Source organism: Xenopus tropicalis, chromosome 5 (genome assembly GCF_000004195.4).
Source record: "Xenopus tropicalis strain Nigerian chromosome 5, UCB_Xtro_10.0, whole genome shotgun sequence".
Classification (NCBI taxonomy): Eukaryota; Metazoa; Chordata; class Amphibia; order Anura; family Pipidae; genus Xenopus; species Xenopus tropicalis.
Window position 1 is genome coordinate 153,385,867 of NC_030681.2, and position 15,308 is coordinate 153,401,174.

The 15,308-nt window shown below is 44.9% G+C and overlaps 1 protein-coding gene across 1 annotated transcript in view; it reads right to left on the reverse strand.

Moving 5' to 3' along the window:
* Window positions 1-14,173, reverse strand: part of chrna2 (cholinergic receptor, nicotinic alpha 2) — a 38,154-nt gene extending 23,981 nt beyond the window's left edge. The window contains exons 1-2 of the mRNA XM_004914941.4: window positions 13,798-14,173; window positions 5,885-6,282 (exon numbers count right to left, since the gene is read on the reverse strand). Coding sequence (XP_004914998.2) covers window positions 5,885-5,945 — 61 coding nt within the window. The 5' untranslated portion in view covers window positions 5,946-6,282; window positions 13,798-14,173. The remainder of the gene's footprint in view (window positions 1-5,884; window positions 6,283-13,797) is intronic.
* Window positions 14,174-15,308: the final 1,135 nt, after the last annotated feature.

Below are 15,308 nucleotides of genomic sequence, written 5' to 3' on the forward strand. Positions count from 1 at the left end.
CCAATCCCATCACTCATCTATCTCCGCTGGACCCGGATAAAATAAGATAAACTCACATCTATGGATTTGGCCAAGATTTGCTACATCCCTACTCACATCTTAAGGTCCCCATACACGTTACATACACATCTTCCCCCATCCCTACTCACATCTTAAGGTCCCCATACACGTTACATACACATCTTCCCCCATCCCTACTCACATCTTAAGGTCCCCATACACGTTACATACACATCTTCCCCATCCCTACTCACATCTTCCCCCATACACGTTACATACACATCTTCCCCCATCCCTACTCACATCTTAAGGTCCCCATACACGTTACATACACATCTTCCCCCATCCCTACTCACATCTTAAGGTCCCCATACACGTTACATACACATCTTCCCCATCCCTACTCACATCTTCCCCCATACACGTTACATACACATCTTCCCCCATCCCTACTCACATCTTCCCCCATACACGTTACATACACATCTTCCCCCATCCCTACTCACATCTTCCCCCATACACGTTACATACACATCTTCCCCATCCCTACTCACATCTTCCCCCATACACGTTACATACACATCTTCCCCCATCCCTACTCACATCTTCCCCCATACACGTTACATACACATCTTCCCCCATCCCTACTCACATCTTCCCCCATACACGTTACATACACATCTTCCCCCATCCCTACTCACATCTTCCCCCATACACGTTACATACACATCTTCCCCCATCCCTACTCACATCTTAAGGTCCCCATACACGTTAAGATTCGCTTACCAAGCGAGCAGATCTTCACCCCATATCCCCACCTATGGGTGGGAGATATCGGGGAGCGTGTAGGCGAACGATCGAATTATATTGGAGGCAATGGGGCAGTCGGTTCGGGGACAGCATCAACAAGCCAATGTGGTCCCCAATCCCTCGTTCCTGCCCCTACATGGGCCAATAAGCTGCCGAATCAGTCCAAGGGACCCATATCAGCAGCTACAATTGGCCCGTGTATGGGGACCTTTATTCTCCTAATCCTACGGCTCATTTCTATCCCCCACCCCAGCGCTCTCCGTCCAGCCTTCAAGCCTCAATGGCCCAATCACCCCCAAGTGCTCTTCACTTGCCATTCTGCTTTTCTCCCAAGGGCATCATTATGTTCTGATGAGCAGAGCCCTCTTATTGGCCCTCAGACCCCCCTCAGCACCGTGTAATTGGCCCCTGTGAGTACATCTCTCTCATACACTTTCCAGACTCATCTTTCAAGTCATTTCTTTTCTTTATATTTTTCTGATCAATACCGTGATCTTGCGGAATGTTCCAAACTGCCCTGTACAAATTATCAAGTCATGGAACGATATTCCTGGCGTCTAATTGGCCAATCAAATGTGGCCCCTAAGAGACAAGGTGACTCTTTAGTGATTTAATGATTCACAAACGACGCTGGAACAATAAAACAACCTGCGAGTGTCACGGACTTTATAAACAGCGAAGCGGCGAAGTTGGGGGTCAGGGGTTCCCGGTACATAATGTGAATTATTATGGGATTAGATATTTAACACACACACATAGTGACAGCTCCTCATTACTGGAAGGATCCGTAGGGCCTAATGGATCCAAATGGCCTATGGTTTATTGTCTCCAGTCCTCTTTTAATGATTGATGGTCACATGACTAATCTCTTACAGACTTGTCCTTATGTTGTAGCCATCAGAGGGCACCAATATGGTTCCATCAGAAGGGGGCGCTACTGTAGAGCATAATAATAATGGAAAAGGGACATAATTACGTCTGTTGTTTTCCCCTGGTTTATTTCCTTCCCCCTATTTACAATTGCACCTTATAGCCCCACAGGAGCCTAAAGGGCACGGTTACATAGTAGCTTATTTCTGTAACATATATTTAGTTTATACAAGAAAAACATTATAGCAGCTCCCTACCCATATGTGTAAATACAAATATACAGAGAAGGAATGTTCTGGGCACACAATAAGCTGTACCCCCATACTGTACTGTCTAAGGGAAACACTATGGCACCTCCTACCCATATGTATAAATACAAATATACAGAGAAGGAATGTTCTGGGCACACAATAAGCTGTACCCCCATACTGTACTGTCTAAGGGAAACACTATGGCACCTCCTACCCATATGTGTAAATACAAATATACAGAGAAGGAATGTTCTGGGCACACAATAAGCTGTACCCCCATACTGTACTGTCTAAGGAAAAACACTATGGCACCCCCTACCCATATGTATAAATACAAATATACAGAGAAGGAATGTTCTGGGCACACAATAAGCTGTACCCCCATACTGTACTGTCTAAGGGAAACACTATGGCACCTCCTACCCATATGTGTAAATACAAATATACAGAGAAGGAATGTTCTGGGCACACAATAAGCTGTACCCCCATACTGTACTGTCTAAGGGAAACACTATGGCACCCCCTACCCATATGTATAAATACAAATATACAGAGAAGGAATGTTCTGGGCACACAATAAGCTGTACCCCCATACTGTACTGTCTAAGGGAAACACTATGGCACCTCCTACCCATATGTGTAAATACAAATATACAGAGAAGGAATGTTCTGGGCACACAATAAGCTGTACCCCCATACTGTACTGTCTAAGGGAAACACTATGGCACCTCCTACCCATATGTGTAAATACAAATATACAGAGAAGGAATGTTCTGGGCACACAATAAGCTGTACCCCCATACTGTACTGTCTAAGGGAAACACTATGGCACCCCCTACCCATATGTATAAATACAAATATACAGAGAAGGAATGTTCTGGGCACACAATAAGCTGTACCCCCATACTGTACTGTCTAAGGGAAACACTATGGCACCTCCTACCCATATGTATAAATACAAATATACAGAGAGGGAATGTTCTGGGCCCCTGTATATAAGCAAACATTAGACATTAGAGAAACTATAACACTACGCAATGACTTGCACAATGTAGAATATGATTTTTACAGAATGCTTATTATGACTCCGGCTGACATGGAAAACTGCATAGAATTTGTATAAATTTGAATATACGCAGCAGGTTTATGAGGATACTGGGATAATATATTTATTTGAACTAAGAAGGCAGTAACACAAGAGCCCAAATAAACCCACGCTACATGGGGATAATCCCAGCCGGATCCCAGTAGCAATTGTATTTTCAATATCCTCATCCGCCAATGCCTGCCCTACTAATAGTATAGCCCCCCCCCCCCCCCATTCTGTGCCTGACAGTCGCTGCTTCACTGCACATACACATACATACATGATCCCAACTAAGATATAATTACCCCTTATTGGGGGCAGAACAGCCCTATTGGGTTTATTTAATGGTTAAATGATTCCCTTTTCTCTGTAATAATAAAACAGTACCTGTACTTGATCCCAACTAAGATATAATTACCCCTTATTGGGGCAGAACAGCCCTATTGGGTTTATTTAATGGTTAAATGATTCCCTTTTCTCTGTAATAATAAAACAGTACCTGTACTTGATCCCAACTAAGATATAATTACCCCTTATTGGGGCAGAACAGCCCTATTGGGTTTATTTCATGGTTAAATGATTCCCTTTTCTCTGTAATAATAAAACAGTACCTGTACTTGATCCCAACTAAGATATAATTACCCCTTATTGGGGGCAGAACAGCCCTATTGGGTTTATTTCATGGTTAAATTATTTTTCAGTTGAGATCTAAATTACGGAAAGACCCCTTATCGGGTCCCATATTGTACTACAGATTTCCCGGCACTGTAGCAGCCAGTAGGTCAGTAATTGCTTCTGGGCATATTTGGGTTAATAATAAAGCTACGGGGGCAGGTTACTATGCCTGACTCTGACCAATAAAAGCAGAAATGTAATTAATAAGAGAAACATCCATCAGCCCCACAGACTGACCCAGGCCGGGCCGATATAAACTCACTGACAGATATACAGCCCCGTATGAGCCCCGAGGTCAGGAAGTTAATGAACAGGAGGCAGTAACAGGGGCATCTATAAAGCAAAGGGCACTCAGCCAGACACAGACAGGCTTCATTAACAGGTTCCTTTCCCTACAAGCCTCTGACATCTATGCAGTTTGCCTCGCTTTACCCCTTTCCAGATGCGGCACCGGAAAGCCAACTGGCAGCTATGACTAAAGTAGCCAATGAACTATGACCAAAGTAGCCAATGAACTATGACCAAAGTAGGCAATGAACTATGACCAAAGTAGCCAATGAATTATGACCAAAGTAGCCAATGAACTATGACCAAAGTAGGCAATGAACTATGACCAAAGTAGCCAATGAACTATGACCAAAGTAGCCAATGAACTATGACCAAAGTAGCCAATGAACTATGACCAAAGTAGCCAATGAACTATGACCAAAGTAGGCAATGAACTATGACCAAAGTAGCCAATGAACTATGACCAAAGTAGGCAATGAACTATGACCAAAGTAGCCAATGAACTATGACCAAAGTAGCCAATGAACTATGACCAAAGTAGCCAATGAACTATGACCAAAGTAGCCAATGAACTATGACCAAAGTAGCCAATGAACTATGACCAAAGTAGGCAATGAACTATGACCAAAGTAGCCAATGAACTATGACCAAAGTAGCCAATGAACTATGACCAAAGTAGGCAATGAACTATGACCAAAGTAGCCAATGAACTATGACCAAAGTAGCCAATGAACTATGACCAAAGTAGCCAATGAATTATGACCAAAGTAGCCAATGAACTATGACCAAAGTAGCCATTGGAACTATGACCAAAGTAGGCAATGAATTATGACCAAAGTAGCCAATGAACTATGACCAAAGTAGCCAATGAATTATGACCAAAGTAGGCAATGAACTATGACCAAAGTAGCCAATGAACTATGACCAAAGTAGCCAATGAACTATGACCAAAGTAGCCAATGAACTATGACCAAAGTAGCCAATGAACTATGACCAAAGTAGCCAATGAACTATGACCAAAGTAGCCAATGAACTATGACCAAAGTAGGCAATGAACTATGACCAAAGTAGGCAATGAACTATGACCAAAGTAGCCAATGAATTATGACCAAAGTAGCCAATGAACTATGACCAAAGTAGGCAATGAACTATGACCAAAGTAGCCAATGAATTATGACCAAAGTAGCCAATGAACTATGACCAAAGTAGGCAATTAACTATGACCAAAGTAGCCAATGAACTATGACCAAAGTAGCCAATGAACTATGACCAAAGTAGCCAATGAACTATGACCAAAGTAGCCAATGAACTATGACCAAAGTAGCCAATGAACTATGACCAAAGTAGCCAATGAACTATGACCAAAGTAGCCAATGAACTATGACCAAAGTAGGCAATGAACTATGACCAAAGTAGCCAATAAACTATGACCAAAGTAGCCAATAAACTATGACCAAAGTAGCCAATGAGAATGCACCTTGGCTACTAAATTAAAGGGAGACCTGGACACCCTGTGGGGCTAGTTGTGATATTGATCAGGCGTTTAGGAGGTTTGAAACATTTAAAGGTCATATAAACCCCCCACAAAAAAATGTAATCTTTAAATATCCCCCACTCCTGTTGCTCAAAGGTTAATAGTAAGGCTGCAGCACCCCTTCTCCTCCTCTAACCCACTCGCCCCCCCTCCCTTAGGAATTTGCTTTGGCCCTTGGCTACTGAGCATGCCCAGTTCTTCTCAACTCAGGTTACCAATCCGCCAATGTCGAAACATGGAAATTCGCTGTGAATCCCTGCCTGACGAAAAATTTCACTCATCACTATTTATATCATGATGGCCCCCCCCCCCCCACAGCGCCATATTTACTGCCCCCCAGGGGTAACACATGAAGCGGCAGCTCCTTACCTGTTGTGAATGTGATCATCCAGCACAGAATGGATAGCGTTCCGCCCATACAGTTCTCCATGCTGCGCCCAGATGCAGCGCTTTAGTACTTTGTTGGAAGTTTTGTTGTGGGAAAGCTCTCGGGGGGGGGGGGGGGGCGCTAAGCGGAGCAAGCATGCAGCGGGCAGGCAGAGTGCATTATATTTTTATAAAGGTGCTGGGGGCCGGCCCGCTAAGTGCTGCTCTCGGAGAATCCTGCTGTCCATTAGGCGGGGGGAGCTCTCTCCGTGGTGCTGAAGCTGCTGTCTCCGGTCGGATTGGGGCTCTCCGTGGTGCTGAAGCGTCAAATGCAATCGGCCTCCTTGGGGGACCCGGCTCTATCTGCTTTTATTATCCTCTCTTTGCTCTGCGAAGGCTGCCTGCGAGGGAGAGGGAAGAGCGTTCATATAGAAATCCATAGGAATTAACCCTTGCAAGTCAGCCGTGCTGTAAGCTGATTCGCTCTCATTGAAACATACAAAAGTGCAAAACTTTCCCTTTATATCATATATATCTATAACACCAGATACCCAGACTGTCAGCGCTGCTGTGTGTAAATGTAATTGCTATAGAAAGCAGCAACAATGTTGGAAAGGCCTGTCTCCCCCAGCGAGTCAGGTCTGTCAGGCTGCTGCCTTGTGTTACACTGTTTCAGGGGTCAGTCTCCCCCAGCGAGTCAGGTCTGTCAGGCTGCTGCCTTGTGTTACAGTGTTTCAGGGGTCAGTCTCCCCCAGTGAGTCAGGTCTGTCAGGCTGCTGCCTTGTGTTACACTGTTACAGGGGTCGGTCTCCCCCAGCGAGTCAGGTCTGTCAGGCTGCTGCCTTGTGTTACAGTGTTTCAGGGGTCAGTCTCCCCCAGCGAGTCAGGTCTGTCAGGCTGCTGCCTTGTGTTACATTGTTTCAGGGGTCGGTCTCCCCCAGCGAGTCAGGTCTGTCAGGCTGCTGCCTTGTGTTACACTGTTACAGGGGTCAGTCTCCCCCAGCGAGTCAGGTCTGTCAGGCTGCTGCCTTGTGTTACACTGTTTCAGGGGTCAGTCTCCCCCAGCGAGTCAGGTCTGTCAGGCTGCAGCCTTGTGTTACACTGTTACAGGGGTCAGTCTCCCCCAGCGAGTCAGGTCTGTCAGGCTGCTGCCTTGTGTTACACTGTTTCAGGGGTCAGTCTCCCCCAGCGAGTCAGGTCTGTCAGGCTGCTGCCTTGTGTTACAGTGTTACAGGGGTCGGTCTCCCCCAGCGAGTCAGGTCTGTCAGGCTGCTGCCTTGTGTTACATTGTTTCAGGGGTCGGTCTCCCCCAGCGAGTCAGGTCTGTCAGGCTGCTGCCTTGTGTTACACTGTTACAGGGGTCAGTCTCCCCCAGCGAGTCAGGTCTGTCAGGCTGCTGCCTTGTGTTACACTGTTTCAGGGGTCGGTCTCCCCCAGCGAGTCAGGTCTGTCAGGCTGCTGCCTTGTGTTACATTGTTTCAGGGGTCGGTCTCCCCCAGCGAGTCAGGTCTGTCAGGCTGCTGCCTTGTGTTACACTGTTACAGGGGTCAGTCTCCCCCAGCGAGTCAGGTCTGTCAGGCTGCTGCCTTGTGTTACACTGTTTCAGGGGTCAGTCTCCCCCAGCGAGTCAGGTCTGTCAGGCTGCTGCCTTGTGTTACATTGTTTCAGGGGTCAGTCTCCCCCAGTGAGTCAGGTCTGTCAGGCTGCTGCCTTGTGTTACAGTGTTTCAGGGGTCAGTCTCCCCCAGCGAGTCAGGTCTGTCAGCCTGCTGCCTTGTGTTACAGTGTTTCAGGGGTCGGTCTCCCCCAGTGAGTCAGGTCTGTCAGGCTGCTGCCTTGTGTTACACTGTTTCAGGGGTCAGTCTCCCCCAGCGAGTCAGGTCTGTCAGGCTGCTGCCTTGTGTTACACTGTTTCAGGGGTCAGTCTCCCCCAGCGAGTCAGGTCTGTCAGGCTGCTGCCTTGTGTTACACTGTTTCAGGGGTCAGTCTCCCCCAGCGAGTCAGGTCTGTCAGGCTGCTGCCTTGTGTTACAGTGTTTCAGGGGTCAGTCTCCCCCAGCGAGTCAGGTCTGTCAGGCTGCTGCCTTGTGTTACACTGTTTCAGGGGTCAGTCTCCCCCAGCGAGTCAGGTCTGTCAGGCTGCTGCCTTGTGTTACACTGTTTCAGGGGTCAGTCTCCCCCAGCGAGTCAGGTCTGTCAGGCTGCTGCCTTGTGTTACACTGTTTCAGGGGTCAGTCTCCCCCAGCGAGTCAGGTCTGTCAGGCTGCTGCCTTGTGTTACACTGTTTCAGGGGTCAGTCTCCCCCAGCGAGTCAGGTCTGTCAGGCTGCTGCCTTGTGTTACAGTGTTTCAGGGGTCAGTCTCCCCCAGCGAGTCAGGTCTGTCAGGCTGCTGCCTTGTGTTACACTGTTTCAGGGGTCAGTCTCCCCCAGTGAGTCAGGTCTGTCAGGCTGCTGCCTTGTGTTACAGTGTTTCAGGGGTCAGTCTCCCCCAGCGAGTCAGGTCTGTCAGGCTGCTGCCTTGTGTTACACTGTTTCAGGGGTCAGTCTCCCCCAGCGAGTCAGGTCTGTCAGGTTGCTGCCTTGTGTTACATTGTTTCAGTCAGAGCCCCCAGGGCAGGGAATAGAAAGGGGCAGACACGGCTTCTAATAGCAATTATATATACAAATAACTCAAAAACTATGAATGTATATTGCAAAGTTGCTAAGAATTTTATTTTCTTTTATTATGCAAACAATTATATTTCACTTGTCCTTTAAAGCTTGAACATACAGCAGCCCATTGCCAACTGCACTATTCACTACTAATGGTGCTTTGGTGGTTAGAACACTCTGTGTATATAGCTTTGTCACAAGAGATTTGTGTTTTTCCCATGGGGCTAGCCATATTCTTCATTTCCCAGGGTGCAACAGCCATGTGACCTGTGCTCTGATAAACTTCACTCACACTTTACTGCTGCGCTGCAAGTTGGAGTGATATCCCCCCCCCCCCTCACCCCCAGCAGCCAATCAGCAGAACAATGGGAAGGGAGCAAGATAGCAGCTCCCAGTAGGTATCAGAATAGCACTCAATAGTAAGAAATCCAAGTCCGGCTTGGGACTCCTCCAGTTACATGTGAGTAGGAGAAACAATAGGTTAGCTGAAAGCAGTTCTAATGTGTAGCGCTGGCTGAAAGCTCAGACTCAGGCACACTTTACTGCTGCGCTGCAAGTTGGAGTGATATCCCCCCCCCCTCACCCCCAGCAGCCGATCAGCAGAACAATGGGAAGGGAGCAAGATAGCAGCTCCCAGTAGGTATCAGAATAGCACTCAATAGTAAGAAATCCAAGTCCGGCTTGGGACTCCTCCAGTTACATGGGAGTAGGAGAAACAATAGGTTGGCTGAAAGCAGTTCTAATGTGTAGCGCTGGCTGAAAGCTCAGATTTAGGCACACTTTACTGCTGCGCTGCAAGTTGGAGTGATATCACCCCCCTCACCCCCAGCAGCCGATCAGCAGAACAATGGGAAGGGAGCAAGATAGCAGCTCCCAGTAGGTATCAGAATAGCACTCAATAGTAAGAAATCCAAGTCCGGCTTGGGACTCCTCCAGTTACATGGGAGTAGGAGAAACAATAGGTTGGCTGAAATCATGACAGTGTCCCTATCTGCACCTCAGGGGGAAACCTTCTTTCATTTAATATGAAACACATTACATCTACACATTAACCATTTGGCAATGGGGGGTAGAACTATAACTCCCAATAACCCCCCCCAAGGGACGGCAGCAGTTTACCTGTCACTGGATTAAAGGCTTATGGATCACAGCACAAAGGAGAGAAATGAGTGAGTTTTCCAGCCATCAGAGAAACCTTTATATTCCCTGAAAGCCGGAGAATTCGCTGATCAGACGTCAAATCAAATTAATCACCGGCTCCGGTGCGTTACCATGAAAACCGGATGATTTGTAACCAGTTATTTCAGCCTGGCACCGAGGCAAACAACACACACTGTGCAACTGTAGCATCGTGTCTGCGCTGCAGGGGTAACCGCCAACTCCTGGGAAGTCTATTAATCAACTCGTTAAGTGAATGGACTGTGCAGCGGAAAGGGTTAAAGAATCAGAGCTATTAGAGTACACACGGTATTCCCAATAGTTAACTTTCTGTCAACTGTAATAGGTAATTATAGGGGGGGGCAGGAGAATTTACATTCCCTTTTGGGGTACCCATATCTGCACCCTAGAGCTTTAACATCCCTCTTTTGATCTGTAATTGAATGAGATGAGGAGAGGAAGGCACCCATAAGGCACTGAATGGGTTAAAGCCACAGAGTTACCCTACAGTGATATCTCCTGTTACCCCAGATAGTTACCCCTCCAGCTGCCGGCCCATTCATATGGGTAATAAGAGAGATTATTGGGCTCAACGGACCTTATAGTTCAACAGCAGCCGCATCTGTATCTGAGATACCTGAGATAAGTGATAAGGAGATAATTCATGTGTCAGTGTCTAGTTGTACTACACCCCCCCCCCCCCCCCCCAACGGCCATTTATATCAGGGAAATGAAATGCCAGGTCTGTACAGGAGGCTGCTCCGTAGTAGAGAGAGAGATAGAGAGAAATAGACAGACAGACAGATAAGAGTGATAGATAGCTACATGAGATGGGGGATGGATAGATAGATTTGTATGTATAACCATATGTAGATAGACGATAGATAGATAGATAGATAGATGATAGATAGATAGATAGATAGATAGATGATAGATAGATGATAGATAGATGATAGATAGATAGATAGATAGATAGATAGATAGATGATAGATAGATGATAGATAGATAGATAGATAGATCTGTATGTATAGCCATATACAGAGAGAGAGAGAGAGAGAGAGAGAGGGAGAGATAAAGAGATAAATAATAGTTAGACAGAAGTAAAGAGATCAATAGATCTGTATGTATAGCCATATAGAGAGAGAGAGAGAAATAAATAGATAGATGCTATATAGATGATAGAAAGATAGAGATAGATTGAGTTATCAATAGATAGATAGATAGATATAGACAGATAGATAGATAGATAGATAGATAGATAGATAGATAGATCGATGATAGATAGATAGATAGATAGATAGATAGATCGATGATAGATAGATAGATAGATAGATATAGACAGATAGATAGATAGATAGACAGACAGATAGATATAGACAGATAGATAGATAGATAGATAGATAGATAGATAGATAGATAGATAGATAGATAGATAGACAGACAGATTGATATAGACAGATAGATAGATAGATATAGATAGATAGATAGATGATAGATAGATAGATAGATAGATAGATATAGACAGATAGATAGATAGATAGACAGACAGACAGACAGACAGACAGATAGATATAGATAGATAGATAGATAGATAGATAGGTAGATATAGATAGATAGATAGATAGATAGATAGATAGATAGGTGGATATAGACAGATAGATAGATAGATAGACAGACAGACAGACAGACAGACAGATAGATATAGATAGATAGATAGATAGGTAGATATAGATAGATAGATAGATAGACAGACAGACAGATAGGTAGATAGATAGATAGATAGATAGGTAGATATAGATAGATAGATAGATAGATAGATAGATAGATAGATAGGTAGATATAGATAGATAGATAGATTTTTTTTTTGTTTTCCAGGTTCTGCGTATATTGAGGAAGGAGGGCCGGCAGCGCGGGGGGCAGTCAGTGGGGGAAACACTTGTTCCTCAGGTTCCGTTCCCTGTGAGACCATTTATCCCACTGGCAGCCAAAGTCCTACAGTGAGTCCGATGGGGTCCGGCTCTGTATCAGTATCTGTATCCCTAGCGCTGCACCTCCCTAACTATGAACCCCACTACCGCTAATTACTGCACCTCGGGGGCCCCTGAAGGTTACAGAGTGTTCCTGTAGGGGGTGTATGTGTATCTGCCCCTTATATACTCACCCCCGGGAGCGACCAGTGTAATGTATGGAAACCTTTAATAATCACAGCGATTTTATTGTCACTCAACAAGAAGCTTTCCCACTGGAGCTAAATGGGATCTTTTATATCTTTGTTCTATTGGACACTATCAATTTAATGAACTTAATGTCCTGATGTTTTAACCCCCCACCACCATTAATAAGGTTCCTAACTGTATCCATTAGGGCAGGCTGCCTGTGTGCTGAAAGGGTTAAATACAGAAAGCAGTGGCTGCCACTATTGTGTGTGTGTAATGAGTGTGTGTAACGTGTGTGTGTAACGTGTGTGTAACATGTGTGTGTAACGTGTGTGTAACATGTGTGTAATGTGTGTGTGTAATGTGTGTGTAACGTGTGTGTAACGTGTGTGTGTAACGTGTGTGTAACGTGTGTGTGTAACGTGTGTGCAGATGGTTAATACAATGCGGGGAGTCAGCAGTGCGGCACAAACCCAGATGCCCCCACAGTTATAGGGATAAATGAGCAACACTCTGCAGTGATACATTGTACAGGTACGGGATCTGTTATCCAGAATGCTCAGGATCCAGGGTTTCCCAGATAAGGGAATAATTTTACAATTCAATAAACTCAATAGGGCTGTTCTGCCCCAATAAGGGGTAATTATATCTTAGTTGGGATCAAGTACAGGTACTGTTTTATTATTACAGAGAAAAGGGAATCATTTAACCATGAAATAAACCCAATAGGGCTGTTCTGCCCCAATAAGGGGTAATTATATCTTAGTTGGGATCAAGTACAGGTACTGTTTTATTATTACAGAGAAAAGGGAATCATTTAACCATGAAATAAACCCAATAGGGCTGTTCTGCCCCAATAAGGGGTAATTATATCTTAGTTGGGATCAAGTACAGGTACTGTTTTATTATTACAGAGAAAAGGGAATCATTTAACCATGAAATAAACCCAATAGGGCTGTTCTGCCCCAATAAGGGGTAATTATATCTTAGTTGGGATCAAGTACAGGTACTGTTTTATTATTACAGAGAAAAGGGAATCATTTAACCATGAAATAAACCCAATAGGGCTGTTCTGCCCCCAATAAGGGGTAATTATATCTTAGTCGGGATCAAGTACAGGTACTGTTTTATTATTACAGAGAAAAGGGAATCATTTAACCATTAAATAAACCCAATAGGACTGTTCTGCCCCCAATAAGGGGTAATTATATCTTAGTTGGGATCAAGTACAGGTACTGTTTTATTATTACAGAGAAAAGGGAATCATTTAACCATGAAATAAACCCAATAGGGCTGTTCTGCCCCCAATAAGGGGTAATTATATCTTAGTCGGGATCAAGTACAGGTACTGTTTTATTATTACAGAGAAAAGGGAATCATTTAACCATTAAATAAACCCAATAGGACTGTTCTGCCCCCAATAAGGGGTAATTATATCTTAGTTGGGATCAAGTACAGGTACTGTTTTATTATTACAGAGAAAAGGGAATCATTTAACCATTAAATAAACCCAATAGGGCTGTTCTGCCCCCAATAAGGGGTAATTATATCTTAGTTGGGATCAAGTACAGGTACTGTTTTATTATTACAGAGAAAAGGGAATCATTTAACCATTAAATAAACCCAATAGGACTGTTCTGCCCCCAATAAGGGGTAATTATATCTTAGTTGGGATCAAGTACAGGTACTGATTTAGGAATTGATTTAAAATTCTGAATCATTTGATTTTGGATAATAGGTTCCCGGATAACAGATGCTTTACCTGTATCAGCACTTGGAAATATACACTCTTTGGAAGAGTAAGTTTATACTTATAATATACTCTTTGGAAGAGTAAGTTTAAGCTATAGGCTGGTTCTGATCCAAACCACCATACGGTGGTTTGGATCAGAACCAGCCTATAGCTTAAACTTACTCTTCCAAATCGTTATGGAGTTAATTAGAACTTACCGGTTTCCTACAAAAGTCCGGTCTGGATGAGAAAGATCCGTGGAGCCATATAATGTTTATTCTATGTCCATATAATGTTTATTCTATGGCTGATGGATCAGATAGAGAGGACGGAGTATCCTGTTGGTGCCAAATGAGCTGAGATCCTGGTTAAAGTGTTGGGAGAAGAGAGCACCCATAGGAGTTGGTTCCCTATCCCTTGGCTCCGGGGTCTCCAAGCCCAAACTTTCTGTCCGTGTTGGTTCTGGGTATTCCCGCTCCATGCAGGGTTTGTATCCAGGATAAAGGCAGGAGGGACGGCAGCAGCAGCTCCACATACATGGAAGTGGCTCAGTGTGGGAGATGCTCCGCTCTGTCCATGGATTGAATGAGAGGAGGAGCAACGTGGGGCCCAACCTGCTCCAGCTCCACTCAAGGTGGGGGAGGAAGAGACCCCCCCGGCGCCACCTCTGGCTCATAACTGCACTCACATTGTATCTGCACATCCCCAGCCTTGGGATCATGTTATTTTAATGATTATAGACAGTAAATATTATACTTACAGTTATAAGAACTCACCTCTACAGGAGCCGCTCCAATAGCAAAATCATTGGATGTGCAAATACCTTGAATCCCTGGGCAGATTTAAAAGCACAAACAGGAAAGTACAAAGTGCTAGCTCTTCTGCCTGGGCTGGGGAAAGGCAGAGACAGTACAACCGGCAGGGACCGGGGCTTTGGCTGCAGCTTGGGAAGCCAGTACAGATGGGCGCAGGTTGGGCTGAGGGGCACTAGGGGGCGCCAGTGGCACACTGAGCTAAGGCTGCTGCTTCTCGCTTGGTGGGTTCTGGCAAAAACTAATATTGGAAAAATTCTGAAATACAACTCAGTGGTTAATAAACTATTGATTCCACTTTATTGACAAGCGCGGCTTAATGCATAGCGATGTATAAAACATAATAAATCAGTTGGGGAAGGATTTATTAAAACAATTCCTTTCTGGGGCGGACATTTAACTCTTTATGTTCTAGACACAGTTTGGGTCCGTGTCCTTATTAATTCCCAGCAGACTGACCCTCAGCTCCCGAACTCATTCTCATTGTGCCCAACGGTACATCTGAGCCTGAAATCTGCCCCCGGCGTGTATAGTAAGTGTGTGTAGTAAGTGTGTGTAGTAAGTGTGTGTAGTAAGGCACAATGGTGTCAGGGGAAAAGGCTGTAACAGTGGGATAGGGTGTGTAGTAAGGCACAATGGAGTCAGGGGAAGGTAAGGCAAGTGAATAACAACACAGAGTAAGTTGGGTGCCTCCCTATACAGAGCTGCAGTTGTGCTGCCAAAGTGGACAACCTTTATCTCATGAAACCAATAAATGTGCACAGAGAGATACTATAAACCTATGGCACATAGGGATTCCCCTGTACTAAGCACAATTCAGCAGGAACAGCCCCCTACGTTTGCTCATAGCCTGTACAGAGAGATACCATAAAACTATGGCACATAGGGATTCCCCTGTACTAAGCACAATTCAGCAG